Genomic DNA, 17,712 nt, shown 5'->3' with positions numbered 1-17,712 from the left:
TGGCCAAGCAAGGCTTGATCTGGATGCCGATCAAGGAGACCTCCCCGCTTTTTCCTTCCCTGAGACAGGGCAAGCTCTGACCCTGCTCTGACTGACCGGGGAGAAGGGAGCACTTCGCCGCGGGCGAGGACGCTGCTGGGAGGCTGTTTGGTGAGGTGGCCGCTGGTTAGTATGAAAGGAGTGCTGTTTCCCTAACAGACACTGTTTGCTTCCTGTAGAGGAACTGAAAGAACACTTGCTGGGAGACAGTGCCATTGACAGAATCTTCACCTTGGGGAACTCTGAGTACCCTGTCAGCTGGGACAACGAGGTCAGACTGTGGACGTTTCTTGAAGACCGAGCCTCGCTTCTTCTGAAAACATATAAGACAACCATTGAGGTGATTCAGTTGATCAAGCAAGGATTTGTGCTTTGTCATGTTTTAAAAGATTTTTCATGAGAGATTCTTTTTTATTAAAAGTTTATTTATTTCAATTGGAGGCGATTTACTTTATAATATTATAGTGGTTTTTGCCATACATTGACATGAATCAGCCATGGGTGTATATGTGTCCCCCATCCTGAATATCCCTCCACCTCCCTCCCTATCTCATCCCTCAGAGTCATCCCAGTGCACCAGCCCTGAGCACCCTGTCTCATGCATTGAACCTGGACTGGCAATCTATTTCACGTATGATAATATACATATTTCAATGCTATTCTCTCAAATCATCCCACCCTCGCCTTCTCCCATGGAGTCCAAAAGTCTATTCTTTACATTTGTGTCTCTTTTGCTATCTTGTATATAGGGTCATTGTTACCATCTTTCTAAATTCCATATATATGTGCTAATATACTGTATTGGTGTTTTTATTTCTGACTTACTTTACTCTCTGTAATAGGCTCCAGTTTCATCCACCTCATTAGAACTGATTCAAATGCATTATTTTTAATGGCTGAGAAACATTCCATTGTGTTTATGTACCACAGCTTTCTCATCCATTCGTCTATTGATGGACATCTAGGTTGCTTCCATGTCCTGGCTATTGTCAACAGTGCTGTGATGAACACTGGGGTACACGTGTCTCTTTCAGTTCTGGTTTCCTCGGTGTGTATGCCCAGCAGTGGGATTGCTGGGTTGTATGGCAGTTCTATTTCCAGTTTTTTAAGGAATCTCCACACTGTTCTCCATAGTAGCTGTACTAACTTGCATTCCTACCAACAGTGTAAGAGGGTTCCCTTTTCTTTGCATCCTCTCCAGCATTTATTGTTTGTAGACTTTTTGATAGTGGCCATTCTGACCAGCATGAAATGGTACCTCATTGTGGTTTTGATTTGCATTTCTCTGATAATGAGTGATGTTGAGCATCTTTTCTCATGAGAGATTCTTAAATGTAAATTACTGTAATTCTTTAGCAAAATCATTGCGTATTTGACATTTTTCATTCAACTTATTTGGAGAAGGAAATGGCAACCCACTCCAGGATTCTTGCCTGGGAAATCCCATGGGCAGAGGAGCCTGGTGGGCTACAGCCCACCAGGTTGTAGAAGAGCTGGGCACGACAGCAACTAAACAGCAAGAGCCAAATTTAACTTACTAATGTTTTTCTACTTAACACGTTTACCCTCACCAAAAGAGCCACAAGGCATTATTGATTAGAAGATAAATTTTAAAATTCTTTAATGCTTTTTTATAATTTGTAATTCATATGATACAAGCAAATGTAAGTTTTTATTTGTGCTTTCAAAGTTTCCTCCTGGGTCACTTGACTTCAAATACCCATCATTCATCCAACATCCAAGCACTGTGTGATTTAGGCTCCTCTTTTTTGTTTGACCATCATTTATTTAGATATAATTTACATACAGTGAAATTCATACTTCTGAAGTGTATGCTTGGGTGTAAGTATACAGTCATGCAGCCACCCCCACAATCGAGTTCCCAAACCTTCTCCCCTCCCCACCCCCCAGTTTCCCGTGTGCCCTCGTCCCCGGCAATAACTGACGTGCCTTCCGCTGCTATAGTTTCCCAGTTCAGCGACTTGTGATAGTTGATTTTGCTGTTTCCATTTCCAGGAAGATAAGTCCTTCTTGAAAAACCACGACCTTTCCGCCCGTGCCACCATGGCCATCAAGTTGCGCCTAGGTGAGAAGGAGATACTGGAGAGAGCTGTCAAGAGCGCGGCCGCGAACCGGGAGTTCTACCGGCGGCAGATGGAGGAGCGCGCGCCGCTGCCCAAGTACGAGGAGGGCGGCGCCGGGCTGCTGGAGGGCGTGGCGGACTCGCAGCTGCCGCTGGTGCTGAGGAACCTGGAGGGGGGGGCGGGCGCGCAGGAGGCCTTGACCCTCAGCGAGGCCGTCCGCAGGGCCCAGGCCGCAGAGCACGGGCTCGTCAACGGCGAAAGCTCTATCCCCAACGGGACCAGGTCAGAGAAGGAAACTTTAACTCAAGAGGAAAGTAAAAGAGCGGCTGGAGACGCCAAAGAACCTTCTTCCGACAGCGCCGAGGACGTTGCAAAGTAGCCCCGGGTTCGGCCGAGGTTATGAACAGGCCCGTTTACATCGCTGTGTTTCCCTGTTCACGGTTTTCTTTCTGCTGAGAGAAAAATATGTTTTTGCTGCTTTATATAAAAATGATTTTTTTAAGTTATTTAAAAAATCTAGCTTCCCTTTCTGATTATGATTGCCATCTTGCTTCTAGGCCAAACCAACCAGTTGCCCAAGCAGAACACAGAGGGGAGAGGCGCCTCGGAAGGTTCTGCAGGCCCTCTGCTGGCAGACACCTTTTCTTCCTGGGAAAGGATGCCGCTCCCGGTCCGCTGTGCTGCTGTGGGCCTGGCCTCAGCAGCCAGGGGCAGGCCCGCCCCGCCTCCTGCCTGACGGGGGCGCTCGGGGGTGCCCAGCGGAAAACGGGCTTGAGGTTAGGGAACCTGGGAGCCTGGGCAAAAGAAATGAAATCCTTTCATTTTTTTTTTTTCCTAAAAAAATAATGCCCCAGTACCAAAAGAAAAGGAAAGGTGGCAACCTTATTTTTAATAGTTTTAAGTGTTGATGATAATCCTAATGATATAAACACGCAGAGACACACACACACACACATATCTAGTGATTTCTAAAGATTTGTTTACTTTGTGTTTTGTTTTACTGTGCTAAGAACTTGTCCTTCCTCCTGGAATCAAAGTAGGACATGCGTATCCTGCCCCTGAATTTCCGCGTTGGCTCTGATTGTGAAGCGGTGCGTTCGCCCTCCACCCTGGCTCGGAGCGCCCGTGAGGGCCCCGCGCTGTGTTCAGGCGAGGCCGCTCCGGCTTCTCTGGTTGTCGCAACAAGCTAGAGATTTTCAAAGCTACACTTTTGAGTAAAAAGCCTTATTAAAAGGAAAACGTGATTAATATTTTTGTCTATTCCTTTTCTTTGGAGCGTGACAGGCCTCTTGAGTCGAAAGTGAAAGTGTTAGTTGCTCAGTCGTGTCCTGCTCTTTGTGGCCCCAGGGACTGTAGCCGGCCAGGCTCCTCTGTCCATGGGAGTTCCCAGGCAAGAATACTGGAGTGGGTAGCCATTCCCTTCTCCAGGGGATCTTCTGGGCCCAGGGATTCAACCCAGGTCTCCTGCATTGCAGGCGGATTCTTTACCTTCTGAGCCACCAGGGGAGCTTTTATGTAAACCCTGCTGCTCGCCAACGGGCAGGTTGTGAACCTGACCTGTGCTGCGTGGGTTTGCTTCCCCTGGAGACTCAAGATGGGTGAGAAGCCTGTGTTCAGCACCCTCCCCTACCCGCAGTGGGAGCTCGGGTTCCGGCAGCACCAGGAACACTGGAAGGGGGTTCTTAGTGTCGGGGGAGGTAGAGGCTTGGGGTGGTGACTGGGGGTGGGGTGGGGTCCCTCCGCAGAAAGCCACCAGCCTTCAAATTGCTCACTGCCAGTCATCCTCAACTTCATGTTGATATTTTCACGTCTCCGAAGCCCTATTAAGTACATCACTTATTTTTAAAAATGCCAAGTGAACTCTTCACCCGACCGTCTCAGTATCATCACTGCACACAGATGTCTCCAGGACGTTCTCAGGGTTTCTCCTTGGAGAAGACACAGCTCTGTCAACCACTTGCTTCATTCTCTACTGAGGACACCCTGCCTCCCCAAGCTTGGCGCATCAAGTGTACCCGCCGCGTTGGATACTCAGGGCAGGTTTCGTCTTTCCATGAGGTCGGCACCCGTTAACGTCCTGCGTTGTTCATGCGATCACGGTTTCAACTTCCTCCTAAGAGGCTGCCTGTGACACCAACTCTCCCATCAGCCCTTTACCGAACTCCTTTACCAAAGTATGAGTCTGGGAGACATACGTGGCTAACTTCCAAAAGGCAAAAGCATAGTGGTATTCAGGGAGTTTCCTGTCTGGAACAGAAGCCCCAGAGACAGGAATGCTTATGACTGATTGTAGATGAGTTTCTCATTGGATAACAGCTTTCAAGTCTAATGTGAAGTGTATCCTCTGAAAGGTGCATGTCCGGTACAGACAGACTAGCTTCATGAGATGGGATGGTGTCAAAATACTCCCTGGAGAAGATTCCAGTTGAGGTGGAGCTGGACTGGAGTAGGGACGCGCCCTGGTCCTTAGGCACCAATGGAGGGTGTGTGGGGGAATCCCATGCTCTGAGCTCAGTCCCTTAATTTACTTGGGAGGTGAGAGAATGGCACTACATTACCAGCAGTCCCTGCTTAAAAATTGGGAGACTGCTCTGTCCACTAATTCCACCAGGGTCTGCTTGTTAAGGATATTGGACCAGAAAGCAGGTTAGGCTCCAGTGGAGGAGACTCTGTAACAAAAATGGTGCTCATAGAACGCTTTCGATGTCGGAAGACGGTGTGTGAACAACGTGATTTCCTAGGTCGAGGAGAATCGCCCTGGCAGGACCCCGGCGGGGTCAGCAAGACCACAGTGCATGTAACCAGCCCCCTGTGCCCGAGAGGTAGGCAGCGCTCCCACACAGACACTTGGATTCACAACTGAAGGAAAAGTGATTAAATTGGCACTGAAGAGCCCTCACTGCCATCTGTCATGGAAATAGACCTTTCTCTCAAATCATTTTAAAGTTTACTTTCTTCTTAGTGCTTTTGGATAAGAGGCTGCTCAGGCTAGTCATTGGAAAAACGCCAGCTTCTGCTTCTGTTTCGTTAGCTCTGTGCGTTATTTGTGTAAACAGCAATTAAATTTCACCAGCCCTAGAAAAATCACCCCGTTTTTCCACGCAAGCTGGCAATCGATGGGTGATTTCCCCCAATAGTTTCTAGAATAGGCTCACTCAAAGCTGTGTTTAATTTTTCTGAGAGATGGGGTAAGACATTAAAAATATAATATTCCCAGGTTCCCAACATACAGGGTTGTACTAAGTCAAACTTCCACTTAAAAAGGAGGGAATTTGTTTTCTGTAAATCCTCACTTACCTATATTTTTGGTGGTTAATGCATACATGTTGGAGTGAAAGAATTAAAAAAAAAAAAAAGAGAAAGTACCTGCAACTTGGGTTCAGAACTAAAATAGCAGTGTCTGTAAAGAAAATCAGGAATCATGGTTACTGGGGGTTGGTTTAGGGGGTGAGTTTCAGAAAACCCAGACCGTGAAGCGTTGGCTGTAACCATGGCTACAGTGAGAGGCTCTTTCTGTGATATATTGTGCCACGTTCCCATTATTATCGATCTGGCAAAATGAACGTGTTTGTTAACAGGCTATAGCCAATCACCTGACCAAAGAATTGGGCTCACTTTTAAGTTTCAGGTAAGTGTAGAGTAGAATCCAGCCACCTCATTAAGGGTCACCCTACGGTTTCATCAGTGGCACCTCGGTGTAGTGTAAACCTAGAATCATGTGTGTAAGTGGAATTTGAGGAACTCGGGTTGCATTCAGATGCTCTGTCGAATCTGTTATTTAAATGAAGCTGCAGGGCTGGTCCTGGGTGTGAGGAGCCTCCCTGGAAGGAGGGATGGGACTCGGCACAACCCTGGCCAGTGGCCGGGGAGGCAGATCCCGCCGAGGGAGGCTGCTGTGCCTGTGGACCCGGACAGACCGCTGGCCATCGGAAGGGGTGCCTGACATGAGGAGCGTGTTCTAAGTGCCGGGGGCTGGTTTTATTCATCACAGTACAGGTGGTCCGTGCTGCCTGAGAGTGCAAGTTCTGGGGCCCACAGTCCCAGGCTGCTCTCCCGGGCCCTGCAGACAGTCCCTGGGCATTTCTGTACTTGTCTTTAGGGTATCTTGTGCCTCCTACCTCCCGAGGGGACAGGGAAGACCGGATGAGGTAATGGGGATAAAAGCTTCTGGCACAGTGTTGGCTGCGTGCTAAGCATTCAGTGGATGTGAGTTATTACTATTTTGTCAGTCTGAGCCGCTCCCGGGAGGCAGGAAATGTTCGTGGGACTAGAGGTGGGGGGGCTCAGGGGGTGGGGGGAGCACACGGGTCCCTGCTCTGCGGGCAGGCTGCTCGCATCTGTCCAACTGAGACAGGAACTTCAGACCCGGGCGGAGCAGCGGTCGTGTTCCTGGTGCGACACCAGGTTCTGTGTAACTCAGATTCCTAAGAAGCCTGGGCTGCCCCCAAGGTGGCAGGGCAGCCATTTGAACAAATAACCATCAGCCCGGGCAGAGCTCGCTGAGCTTCAAGAGAAGGGGGTGCTCTGTGCACTTGGGAACTCGGGGAAAAGAAGCGCTGGAGGATGTGGGACAGGCACATTCAGGGCTTCCCCTGGGGGCAGGGCAGTGCCTGGAGAACCCTACAGGAGGCTCCTGAACTGGGCTGGGGCTCAGGGACCCCCAGGAGAGCACCTGCAGAGTTTCACCCCCCTTGCAGCAAATGAACTTCAGATGGAAAAATGGAGTGGTGGCCAGCTGGTTTAAACACAAATGCCACCATCAGTATTTCCTGTAGAAACACAGTAAAACTGCAGAGAAACCCGTGTTCATAGCCTCAGTCTGACTGTGGGGTTGGGAAAGTTAACCCAGATGCTCACACTCATTTCAGTGCCAACTCTCAGGCTTATTTACAGTCTCCTAGTGCCCTCTTACGACTCAGCTGTACCTGTGTGTGAGTCCATACACACACACACACACACACACACATATATATATGTATATGTATATACATATACACACGCATTTGGGCTTCCGAGGCAATGGCACCCCACTCCAGTACTCTTGCATGGAGAATCCCATGGACGGAGGAGCCTGGTGGGCTGCAGTTCATGGGGTCTCGAAGAGTTGGACACGACTGAGCGACTTCACTTTCACTTTTCACTTTCATGCACTGGAGAAGGAAATGGCAACCCACTCCAGTGTTCTTGCTGGGAGAATCCCAGGGACTGGGGAGCCTGGTGGGCTGCCGTCTATGGGGTCGCACAGAGTCGGACACGACTGAAGCGACTTAGCAGCAGCAGCAGCAGCAGGTGGCGCTAGTGGTAAGAAAGTGAAAGTGAAAGTCGCTCAGTCGTGTCTGACTCTTTGCGACCCTATGGACTATACAGTCTATGAAATTCTCTAGGCCAGAATACTGGAGTGGGTGGGTAGCCTATCCCTTCTCTAGGGGATTTTCCCGACCCAGGAATTGAACCGGGGTCTCCTGCATTGCAGGCGGATTCTTTACCAACTGAGCTATGAGGGAAGCCCAGTAGTAAAGAACCCGCCTGCCAATGTAGGAGGCATCAGAGACGCAAGTTCCATCCCTGGCTCAGAAAGATCTCCTGGAGGAGGAAATGGCCATGCACTCCAGTATCCTTGCCTGGAGAATCTCATGAACACAGGAGCCTGGCGGGCTACAGTCCATGGGGTCGCAAAGAGTCAAGACACGACTGAGCGACTAAGCACAGCACAGATCCTCACGTCAGACCCCCAGCTCAGAAAGCCAGTGCTGTCATAGACCCTGTGCCATCATAGTTAGGCGTGTCTGCCCCTAACTGCCAGCAGCTTGAACAAAGGTGGTGTTTCACAGAAAAGCATTTCCAGTGTGCATTTTGGCGGACTCAGGTGCCAAGGGTTCTGAGGTGGACAGCAGCCTGGTTGGGTGTGTTCCTGCCACTTGTTGAGAGGCCGGGGGAACCGTTAACTCGTGGGTCAGCAACACTGACGAAAGCTCCCGAGTGTTTCAGGCGGCGGGCCTCGCTCTCCCCTGTAAGATACCTGGGTGGAGTCCTCAGAGTGCCAGGACAGCCTGACCTTCCCACTTGTCCTTGTGGGGGCAGAGTGGCTGTCTCCTCCAGATACTCAGCCCTGCGACGTGAGTGGGGGGCGCTCCAGCCAGGCTGAGCAGGGCCCCATGGGACCCAGCGGTTTTCCAGGGCTGTCTTCTTGGAGCTCGGACAGCCTTCAAGATGCGGGTTCTTCTCCACGGGGACCCAGGCAGCCCCGGCCTGCTGCTCCCCCCACTGCACCGGGTGGCCAGGGCTGGGACAGGGAGGAAGCCCTGTTTTCCAGGTGACAAAACGCAGGTCCAGGCGCCACCAATGGCCACAGGGTCTCATCCTATTTTCTCTTCCTTAATAAGCTTTGATTCAGTGACACCCGTAGCTCAGTTGGTAAAGAATCCGCCTGCAAGGCAGGAGACCCCGGTTCAATCCCTGGGTTGGGAAGATTCCCCTGGAGAAGGGAATGGCAACCCACTCCAGTATTCTGACCTAGAGAATTCCATGGACTATAGCCCATGGGGTCGCAGAGAGTCAGACATGACTGAGTGATTTTCACTCAGTGACACCCATAGATTTGCCCACAGTTGTTTGAGTATCTGATCGGGGCTGGGGGGACAAAGAGTGCAGGCCCCGGGTCCCTTGTCCACAAGGAGCCCCAGGAGGAGCAGGCCCAGCGCCTGCCTGTGTCTGGAGGGTGCAGGGGGCCTTCCAGGGGAAGTCACCCCCAAACCAGGTCTTCAGGTACATACCCATTGGTGTTTTTTTTTTCCTATTCCTAACATAAACGAGACTGGCCAGGGCTTTTAATGCCACAATCTACAAAATGGTAGATTACCTTAGTTCTCTCTTAGCCTAATTTTTATTCCTTCTCTCTCCTCCACCCCAAAGGTTCATTTCTATTACCAAGTAGTAGAGAGTTTAAGTCTGATTTCTTTTCACAACTTACATGCTTTGAACGCATGCCTCAGGGAACTAGAATCTTCTTCATGTTTATTAGATACTACATTTCCAGGTTTTCTAACATTGTGGGAATGATAAGAGGGGACCCCAGCATCATAGCTTTGGGGCAACTTGATTAATAACAGTTTTGAAATCCCTGTTTCCTTTGCTGAAACAGAAACAACAGAACCTGTTACGAGACTGGTGTGTGTGAGTGTGAATGCAGGGCATTAGCCCCGTTTCCTCAAACTAGTCTGCAAACACCCATCCCCGCATGATAGCATCTAAAAGACCACTGCTCGCTGCTTACAGTAGCCAAGACATGAACACAACCTAACTGTCCATCAGCAGAGGGGGGATGGACAAAGAAGATGGGGTACGTATACACAGCGAAGTATCCCTCAGCCAATGAAGAATGAATAACGCCATCTGCAGCAACACGGATGGCCCGAGAGATGTCATACCTAGTGAAGTAAGTCAGACAGAGAAGTATCAGATGATATCCCTCATATGTGGAATCAAAAGAAATGATACGAATGAATTTATGAAACAGAAACAGACTCATGGACTTAGAGAATGAACTTGAACTTATCTTTACCAGGAGGGAAAGCGTGGAGAAGGATAGTTACAGAGTTTGGGATGGACATGTACTCACTGGTATAATTAAAATGGATAACCAACAAGGACCTACCGTGTAGTACGGGAACTCTGTCTCAATGTGACAGCCTGGATGGGGGGGGAGTTTGGGGAAGAATGGACACGTGCATGTATGGCTGAGTCCCGTTGCTGTCTACCTGAAACTATCACAATATTGTTAATCGGCTATACTCCAATTTAAAATAAAATGTTTAAAAAAATAGAAAAAAAATTAAAAACCACCTGTTCATCCCATGGAGTTTGACTAATCCACACCTACTTCATTCCATCTCAAACTGACAATTAACAAGGAAATGAGAGGCTCCAGCCTCAGTGACAGACCGCATCTGGGCACAGAATCTTGTCTCCTGTTTCCCCATCATTCCTGTGACAAGTTTTGCTGTTCACTGACCAAGCTGCCTTTGGCCAAAGTGGCTAGGCTCTTTGTCCAGGATATCTCAATCTGTTAGAAATTCAAATGAACAAATATACTCCCCTGGAACAAATATAAAATGACTCCTGTAGGTATCAAAAAATTCTTCAGGCTATCTCTTAAGGAAGCCAGACTTTCCAGCAGCAATTAAATTGCATAATTGGATACAGGAAAAATGTTATAATTGCTCACAGCAGCAATTTACTAGGATAGATGTTACTTATGACATGTGTCAAAAAGGTCAGAGTTTATATTTCCTTGGACATGAACCTAATCTTTGAAACTCTAAAAGTTACACTTTTTGGTCATTAATTTTTTTTTACAAGCAGAGATTTTGACAATTAACCCAGTTAATAAAGGTCAAATTTCATTTTTTCCCCAATTTCTGGAGCACTTATTTCTTTCTGAAAATGGGAAGATAGAGGATGATAAATAGTTATTAAATGAATACAGGGATGTAGTTCGGCTGTCAGGGTGCTGATTATAAAACAGCTGATCCTGGAAGAACAGAATCACTGTGTATCTGATGGGAGGGAAAGTAAGATTACAAGCCGGGGAAATAGAAAAATTAAGCCCAAATACTGTGCGCTGTTAGTAGGATAATAGTATAGGCGCTTGTTCACTCACCTCAGGATTCTAGTCATTCAAATTATGCAGACTTCAGGCTTCAAGTTTCCAATCTGCCCATTTTAAAATAAGTAATTTCTGCAAACTTGCAACAAAGTTCAACGTGAGTTAACCAAAAGGTTCACCCTGAATCCCTGTAACGACCCACAGGCAGACGAGCAAACAGAGGCATCAGGCAGCTAGGTCACCGGCGACCAGAGGCCAAGGGTGAAGCTGAGCGATGGGCAGCCTGCATGCCCTTCCCCCGCACCACCGCCGCGGGCAGCACCCCAGAGCCCTGTCCACGAGGGATGGAATTCTATCATCTCTTCCCGGCACGGGAAACCACAGAGAAAGGACCTCAAGACTTCCTCCGCCCCAGAACAAAAGACAAACCAAGCCTCCCTTTCCACTCTCAACCCAACCCACGCCCTCCCTCCAGCCCTGGGTCACCTCCCCGCGGCCTTTGTAGGTGGTCCTACCGGGGCCATCTCCCTTCCCCTGCTCCGCGTGCGCCCCCTGGTGGCAGTGCTAGCTAGGACAACCCGCCCACCGGGAAGCCGCCGGGGGAAACCGCGCTGAGCCCTTGCATTGCACCGCCCTGCGAGCAAGTAGCTTCCCAGACCCAGCCAAGAACTTAATTCTAGAGGTGGGCTTTTGCTGGTGTTGGGTGTCTGGGGCTTGCTGGTGCTGCCATTGTGTTGTGTAAATAAACGCTTCTCAGCACAGAGATGCTCAACATTAAAGGAACATTTAAGACCTACAATTACACCTATTTATCCAAAAAATACCGATGATAGGCATGGAGCCAGGACCCGGCCTTGTCCACGGGTCCCTGTGGCCCTGGATTTCCACCCCCGCCCCCCGCTATCCAGCTTCTGGACCCTTAAGCTGTGACTGAGGTCCTCCCTGCATGCCCACTGCTGCATTCCCGCCGCGAGATTTCACTTTGCAGTTGATCCCTGACACCCCATTTACAGCTCCGTGTGCCCACTGCTCCTTTCAGAGAGTAGGTGCCCAAAGAATGCCCTAGAAGAACAAAGTTCAAGCCATTTAGCTCAGCAAGAGGTGAGCTAAAACTGAAACTGTAAACAGCCAAAAAAATAAATAAATAAATAAAATAAATAAGAAACAGTCTTTTACGCTTTTACAAAATATAATTTGGAAAATGATTAGAATGGTGACTTGCACTAGAATGCTTTATTCCGAACAATTCCACAACATTCCGCCTGCAGGCAGAGGGGACAGATGGACGGATAGGAGCTCACAGGGTGACCACATACTTTCAGGAAGGAAAGGTCACTTTCTTGGAGAACTGTGGTCTGCAGGCAAAGACACAACTGGGTTTACAGAATTCCTGGGAGCAGCCTGTCCTCAGGGACACCTGCCGCTCGGAGGGTGCGGAAGGGAAACGCAGGAGCGCAGAGCAGCATCTGCCGATCCTGAAATATCCCTGCAGGCTGCGAACCTGTGTTAAATCTGAGCGCACCTGATGCTCTGGGCCCTTCGCGGGGCGGGGCCTGGTTAAAAAACACCGTGGTGTCTTAGCCACGGAACTGTAGGAAGGTGACTCTGGCCTGCGCTGGTTTCCTGTTGAACTTCCGGGCCGTAAGGGACCTGGTCCAGTCCTCTCCCACCTGCCCACTCCTCCTGCCCCTCTTCCCTCCCCGGCTCCAACCCCCTCTTTCCGCCCCATTTCTCCTCCTCCTTGTCCACAATAGCTTGTTTCAGACACTTTATTGGATCTATAGTCTGCCCAGTACCTATAGGGGAAGAGGGAAAGTGAAGGTCGCTTGCTGCTGCTGCTACTGCTGCTAAGTCACTTTGTCGTGTCCAACTCTTTGCGACCCCATGGACTATACAGTCCATGGCATTCTCCAGGCCAGAATACTGGAGTGGGTAGCCTTTCCCTTCTTCAGGGGATCTTCTCAACCCAGGGATTGAACCCGGGTATCCCACATTGCAGGCAGAGTCTTTGCCAGCTGAGCCACCAGGGAAGCCCAAGAACACTGGAGTAGGTAGCCTATCCCTTCTCCAGGAGATCTTCCCAACCCAGGGATCAAACCCAGGTCTCCCGCCTTTCAGGTGGATTCTTTACCAGCTGAGCCACCAGGGAAGCCCGCCTACAGGGGAGCAGACCCCTAAACGGGATGGAATCAGGGTTGGTCTGGGCACATCAGAGGGACGCAGGGGGCTCAGGGGAGGTGGCCTGGGAGCCTGGCCGCAGCAGACAGCAGTACCGTCCCAGTGGACAGGGAGGCAGCGGGTGCCCGGCTGTTCTGCGCTGGCGGGCCGGAGCCAGGGACGGGGCTGAGATAAAGGAGGCGTCCCTGAGGTGGCTGGAGGCTGGTTACAGAGCCGCCCACGACACCGACCACCCCCGACAACCTGGTAGGAGAAATGGGGATTTTCTCCTGCAGGGGGCGCTCTCTGAAGTGCAGACAGATCCCCATGGCGCTCTACACGGTGCTTGGGGGTTCCGGCTGGAGTAGGGAGCCGCCCGGGCATCTGCAGCATAAACCTCAGGGCAGGCAGAAGGTTCAGGAGGAAAGGCAGGTGGGTGGGAGCACCTGTGGGGGAGGGGTGAGCCCAGGCCCACAGCCTGGGGCCTGCAGATGCCATTAACCGAAACTGCCCTGGGGATGGGTCGCGGGTCTCCTGGGGGACAAATAAGCCCCCGCCCCACCTCGGCACAGCCCTTCCACCACGTGACCGGGTTACTTAACTGACCTCCAGTTTCTCCACCTGGACCACAGGTCAGCAGCTAAAGAACCCACTGGTAGAACACCAGCACCGACTCTCCACGCTCAGACGGTCCCCTCCCCACCCCTCTCCACGCATGCTCCAGAGGCACGGGACCCTGCCCTTGACTCTGCTCTCACTGTGAAATAAATCAACGTCTTCACGAAGCATGGTATTTCGGCTCAATTTCAGCAAATCTACCCGAATCTGAAGTGTTTGGGGAGCTACCTGTTTAAGTGAGTCCCTTTGGAATCCCTTCAAGCTCCACACTGAACTGACCTGTCTTCTATTTCCAGCAGAGCTCTCCACCTTCCCATGCCTGTTCCTCCTCCCATCCCCATTCCCCACTTTGAAGGATGGCACTCAGGGGTAGGTTGAAGACTCTAACTTGCCCTCAAAACCCAGTAGCAACACAAGATGGATAGATTTGATGGAACACATAATTGAAAAAAAATTTTTTATTGGATTACAGTTGAGATCAAACCAGTCAATCCTAAAGGAAATTAACCCTGAATATTCATTGGAAGGACTGATGCTGAAGCTGAAGCTCCAATACTTTGGTCACTTAATGACAAGAGCCCACTCATTGGAAAAGACCCTGATGCTGGGAAAGATTGAGGGCAGGGGGAGAAGGGGAAGACAAAGGATGACATGGTTGGATGGCATCGCTGACTTAACGAACATGAGCTTGAGCAAACTCTGGGAGATGGTGAAGGACAGGAAAATCTGGCATGCTGCAGTCCATGGCTCACAAAGAGTCAGACACGACTCAGCGACCGAACACCACCACACAGCTGATTTACAATGCTGCGTTAGTCTCAGGCACACAGCAAAGGGAGTCAGTTATACATGTAAGTTATCACAGAACACTGAGTAGAGTTCCCTGTGCTGTACGGTAGGTCCTTGTTGGTTATCTATTTTGCATATAGTGGCTGCTGCTGCTGCTGCTAAGTTGCTTCAGTCATGTCCAACTCTGTGCGACCCCATAGACGGCTGCCCACCAGGCTCCCCCGTCCCTGGGATTCTCCAGGCAAGAACACTGGAGTAGGTTGCCATTTCCTTCTCCAATGCATGAAAGTGAAAAGTGAAAGTGAAGTCGCTCAGTCGTGTCCGACTCTTAGTGACCTCATGGACTGCAGCCCACCAGGCTTCTCCATCCATGGGGTTTACCAGGCAAGAGTACTGGAGTGGGGTGCCATTGTCTTTTCCGTATATAGTGGCATGTGTATGTTAATCCCAAACTCCTGATTTATCCCTCCCCCCAGTGTTTCTCCTTTGGTAACTATTAGTTTGCTTTTGATACTTGTAACTCTGTTTTGTAAGTAAGTTCGTTTGTATTATTTTTTAATTAGATCCCACGTGTGCGTGATGTCGTATGGTATTTGTCTCTGGCTGACTTCACTTGGGTTCATAATCTCTAGGTCCACCCAGGTTGCCGCAGATGGCATTGTTTCACTCACTTTTGCGGCTGAGCAATATTCTATTGCATATATAACACATCTTCTTTATCCACACCTCTGCTGATGGGGATTTAGGTTGATTCCATGTCTTGGCTATTGTAAATAGTGCTGGGGCGCCGGTATCTTTTCGAATGACGGTTTTCTCTGGGTACATGCCTAGAAGTGGGATTGTTAGGTCATATGGCAGCTCCATTTTTAGTTCCTCACTGCCTGTATGTAATTCATCTCTTCAGTGTCTGTTTTTATTCCTGTATTTCCTTTGCATAAATGCGTGTATTAGACTGCCTTCTTTCTCCCGTGAAGGGCAACGTGCTGTAGGAACTCTCTTGCACTTGGCGTTTTTCACTTCATTGCATGTCCTGGAAATCACTCAGGTCAGCTCACGATCTTGCTCCTCCACTGTGCGGAGGTAGCAGAGTTGATTCAACCCCTCTCTTATTTATAAACTTCTAAGCCGTTTCCAGTATTTTGCAGCAACAAACACTACAATGAACGATTCTGTGTGGATCTGTTTCACACGTTGCAGCTGTGTCTTCAGGACGGATTCCTAGAAGGGTTGCTGCGCCGACAGGTACTCGCATACGTAGCTCTCTGGAGTATTGCCACATTTTCCTGCAAGGGAAGCACTAATTTGCATGAGTGCAAATGCAGAAGTGCCTGAGAGCACCTGTTACCCATAGTCTCACCAAGAATACATGGTTGAATTTTAATTTTTATTAGGGGGAAAATGGTGTATCGGTATTGCTTTAAATTGCATTTCTCCACAATGAATGAATTTGGACACTGTTTGCATGCTTGAGGACTTTATGTGTGTGAATTGCGCATTCATGCATTTCCCCCATTTTTCTCATTGCTCCCAGGAGTGGGGAATGGAACCAGGTGGCAGGGAGGGGGCTGGGGCGACTGGGGTCTGCAGTGCTTCCCAGGCTTTCACTTGTCCTTCACCTGGCCCCCAAAATCAAACAAACTGAGATGTGAGAGTAGACCCAAATGGAATAACCCCCACCAGCAATGAACCAAGCCACGCTGTGCATGAATAGTACACCTACCCTGTAGGGTATGGGGAAGGAACTAACCTAAGTAGCTTTGGAAATCAGTGTCTTGACTAGACGCTGTAAGGTCACAGGGGAAAGATCCAGTCAGGAAATGAGTCTCTTGAAGGGGAATGGGTCAGCAGGCAATCCTGAAACTCCTCTCTTCAGCCACGAGAACGGAACTAATAATCATTATATTGCAGATTCCAAGAGCTGGTTTTCTCACTGTTGGAGAAAGAAGTTACAAAGAAGGAGGAGAGGAAAGCTAAAATGATTCCTGTGATCTGAATGAATTCATGGTTTTTACTGTGTATGATGAGACAGGGAGACCGGGATCATGGATGTGTGTGCCTGTGCTTAGCACATGTAGAACACACGTGTTTCCCAGCTCTGTCCACTGAGCGGGCCTGGAAGCAAGTACGCCCCAGGAACAGTGAGCTCCCCTAGTGTCTAATCTTGGTTTCTAAGCACCATCCTCCAATAAAGATTCCTGGGAGAATCGGTCTCAGGACTGGAACAGGGAAAATACAAGATGAGCTTGGATTGGCCATCTTGTGGTGTCAGGACGTTAGGAAGTGATAAAAATGATGGGCCAGTTTATGCAATAAAAGAAATAATGGTAGTATTGGATCATAATACATAGATTACAACATCTGCCCATGAGTCCATACTGATACAATCAATTCAATAAATAAATGGAGAAAAGGGAAAGTTCTTCCTTACAGTCAAATTCCTATTTATTAGCATAAAAGAAAACAGAAAGTGATCATTTAGCAAACATCACACTATTAGTTGTTATGGACAAGATCTTCTAATGGATGCTAAGATTAATGGGTGAACGTTCGAGAAGAAACAAAATTTGCATGGCCTCAAAGTACCTTCCTCAAGACATGTATTAATTAGAAAGGAAAGATAAGAGCTTGACAGACAAGAGAGAGCCTGGCAGACAGCGCCTTAAACAAGTGACCAAGGTCAACATCACCAGTGAAGAGACACAGGCATCATGAACTCCTGACATGAGGCAGCGAGCAGGACACAGCATCACCTCTGTGGGATTTTTGCCAAAAATGGACAACCTCAATCCAATCCTGACGAAACAATCACACAGACCCAGATTGAGGGACCTTTTACAGAACAGCTTATCGATACTCTTCGGAAGTGCCAGGACCGTGAACAAGGGAAGTCGGAGGAACTGTTAACAGACTGGAGAGGACAAGGATCCAGGAAAACGAAGGGATGCGGGATCCTGGGTGGGACGCTGGAACCTGCTAACATCCGAGGAAGGGCTGTGTTCATTGCTTGCCTTTGCTCGCTACACTCCAGTCATGCAAGACGTGAGCCTGAGGCCAAGCTGCATGACAGATACGTGGAAACTTTGCACTGTTTTTATAGCTTTTCTGTGAGTCTAAATTCAATTCAAAAATACAGAGCAAGACCCTGTGTTCTGGCTGAGACTGCCTGGGCCTCACCCCGCCCTGTCACTTCCCGCAGGGCACCGGGGTCCCAGGCCTGCCCGCATGGACAGGGTCTCCACGAGAGAGTCCTAAGGACCGTGCCCAGGGGCGGCCCTGTGTTCTCGGCACTGCGAGGAAATCAAGCTGCCAGGCTGCATGAAAATTTTTTTTTAATTTCTTTTAAAAAAGTACAGCAAGAACCGCAGACAAATCTGTAGCAGCACATAAGGGTCCAAGTGGTGCTTTTTTGTTTTTGAAATG

The 17,712-nt window shown here is 49.3% G+C and overlaps 1 protein-coding gene across 6 annotated transcripts in view; it reads left to right on the top strand.

Annotated features, from left to right (window-relative positions):
• The window catches only part of SETD3 (SET domain containing 3, actin N3(tau)-histidine methyltransferase), a 78,528-nt gene extending 75,155 nt beyond the window's left edge, over positions 1–3,373 (top strand). For all 6 annotated transcript variants that reach the window (XM_070357945.1, XM_070357942.1, XM_070357944.1 and 3 more), the window contains 2 exons: positions 219–379; positions 2,056–3,373. In XM_070357945.1, coding sequence (XP_070214046.1) covers positions 219–379; positions 2,056–2,502 — 608 coding nt within the window. In that variant the 3' untranslated portion in view covers positions 2,503–3,373. The remainder of the gene's footprint in view (positions 1–218; positions 380–2,055) is intronic.
• The last annotated feature ends 14,339 nt before the right edge of the window (positions 3,374–17,712 follow it).

The sequence above is a fragment of the Bos mutus genome, chromosome 21 (assembly GCF_027580195.1).
Source record: "Bos mutus isolate GX-2022 chromosome 21, NWIPB_WYAK_1.1, whole genome shotgun sequence".
Lineage (NCBI taxonomy): Eukaryota > Metazoa > Chordata > Mammalia > Artiodactyla > Bovidae > Bos > Bos mutus.
The sequence above is the reverse complement of the archived record's forward strand: the minus strand, read 5'-3'. Positions and strand labels throughout refer to the sequence as shown.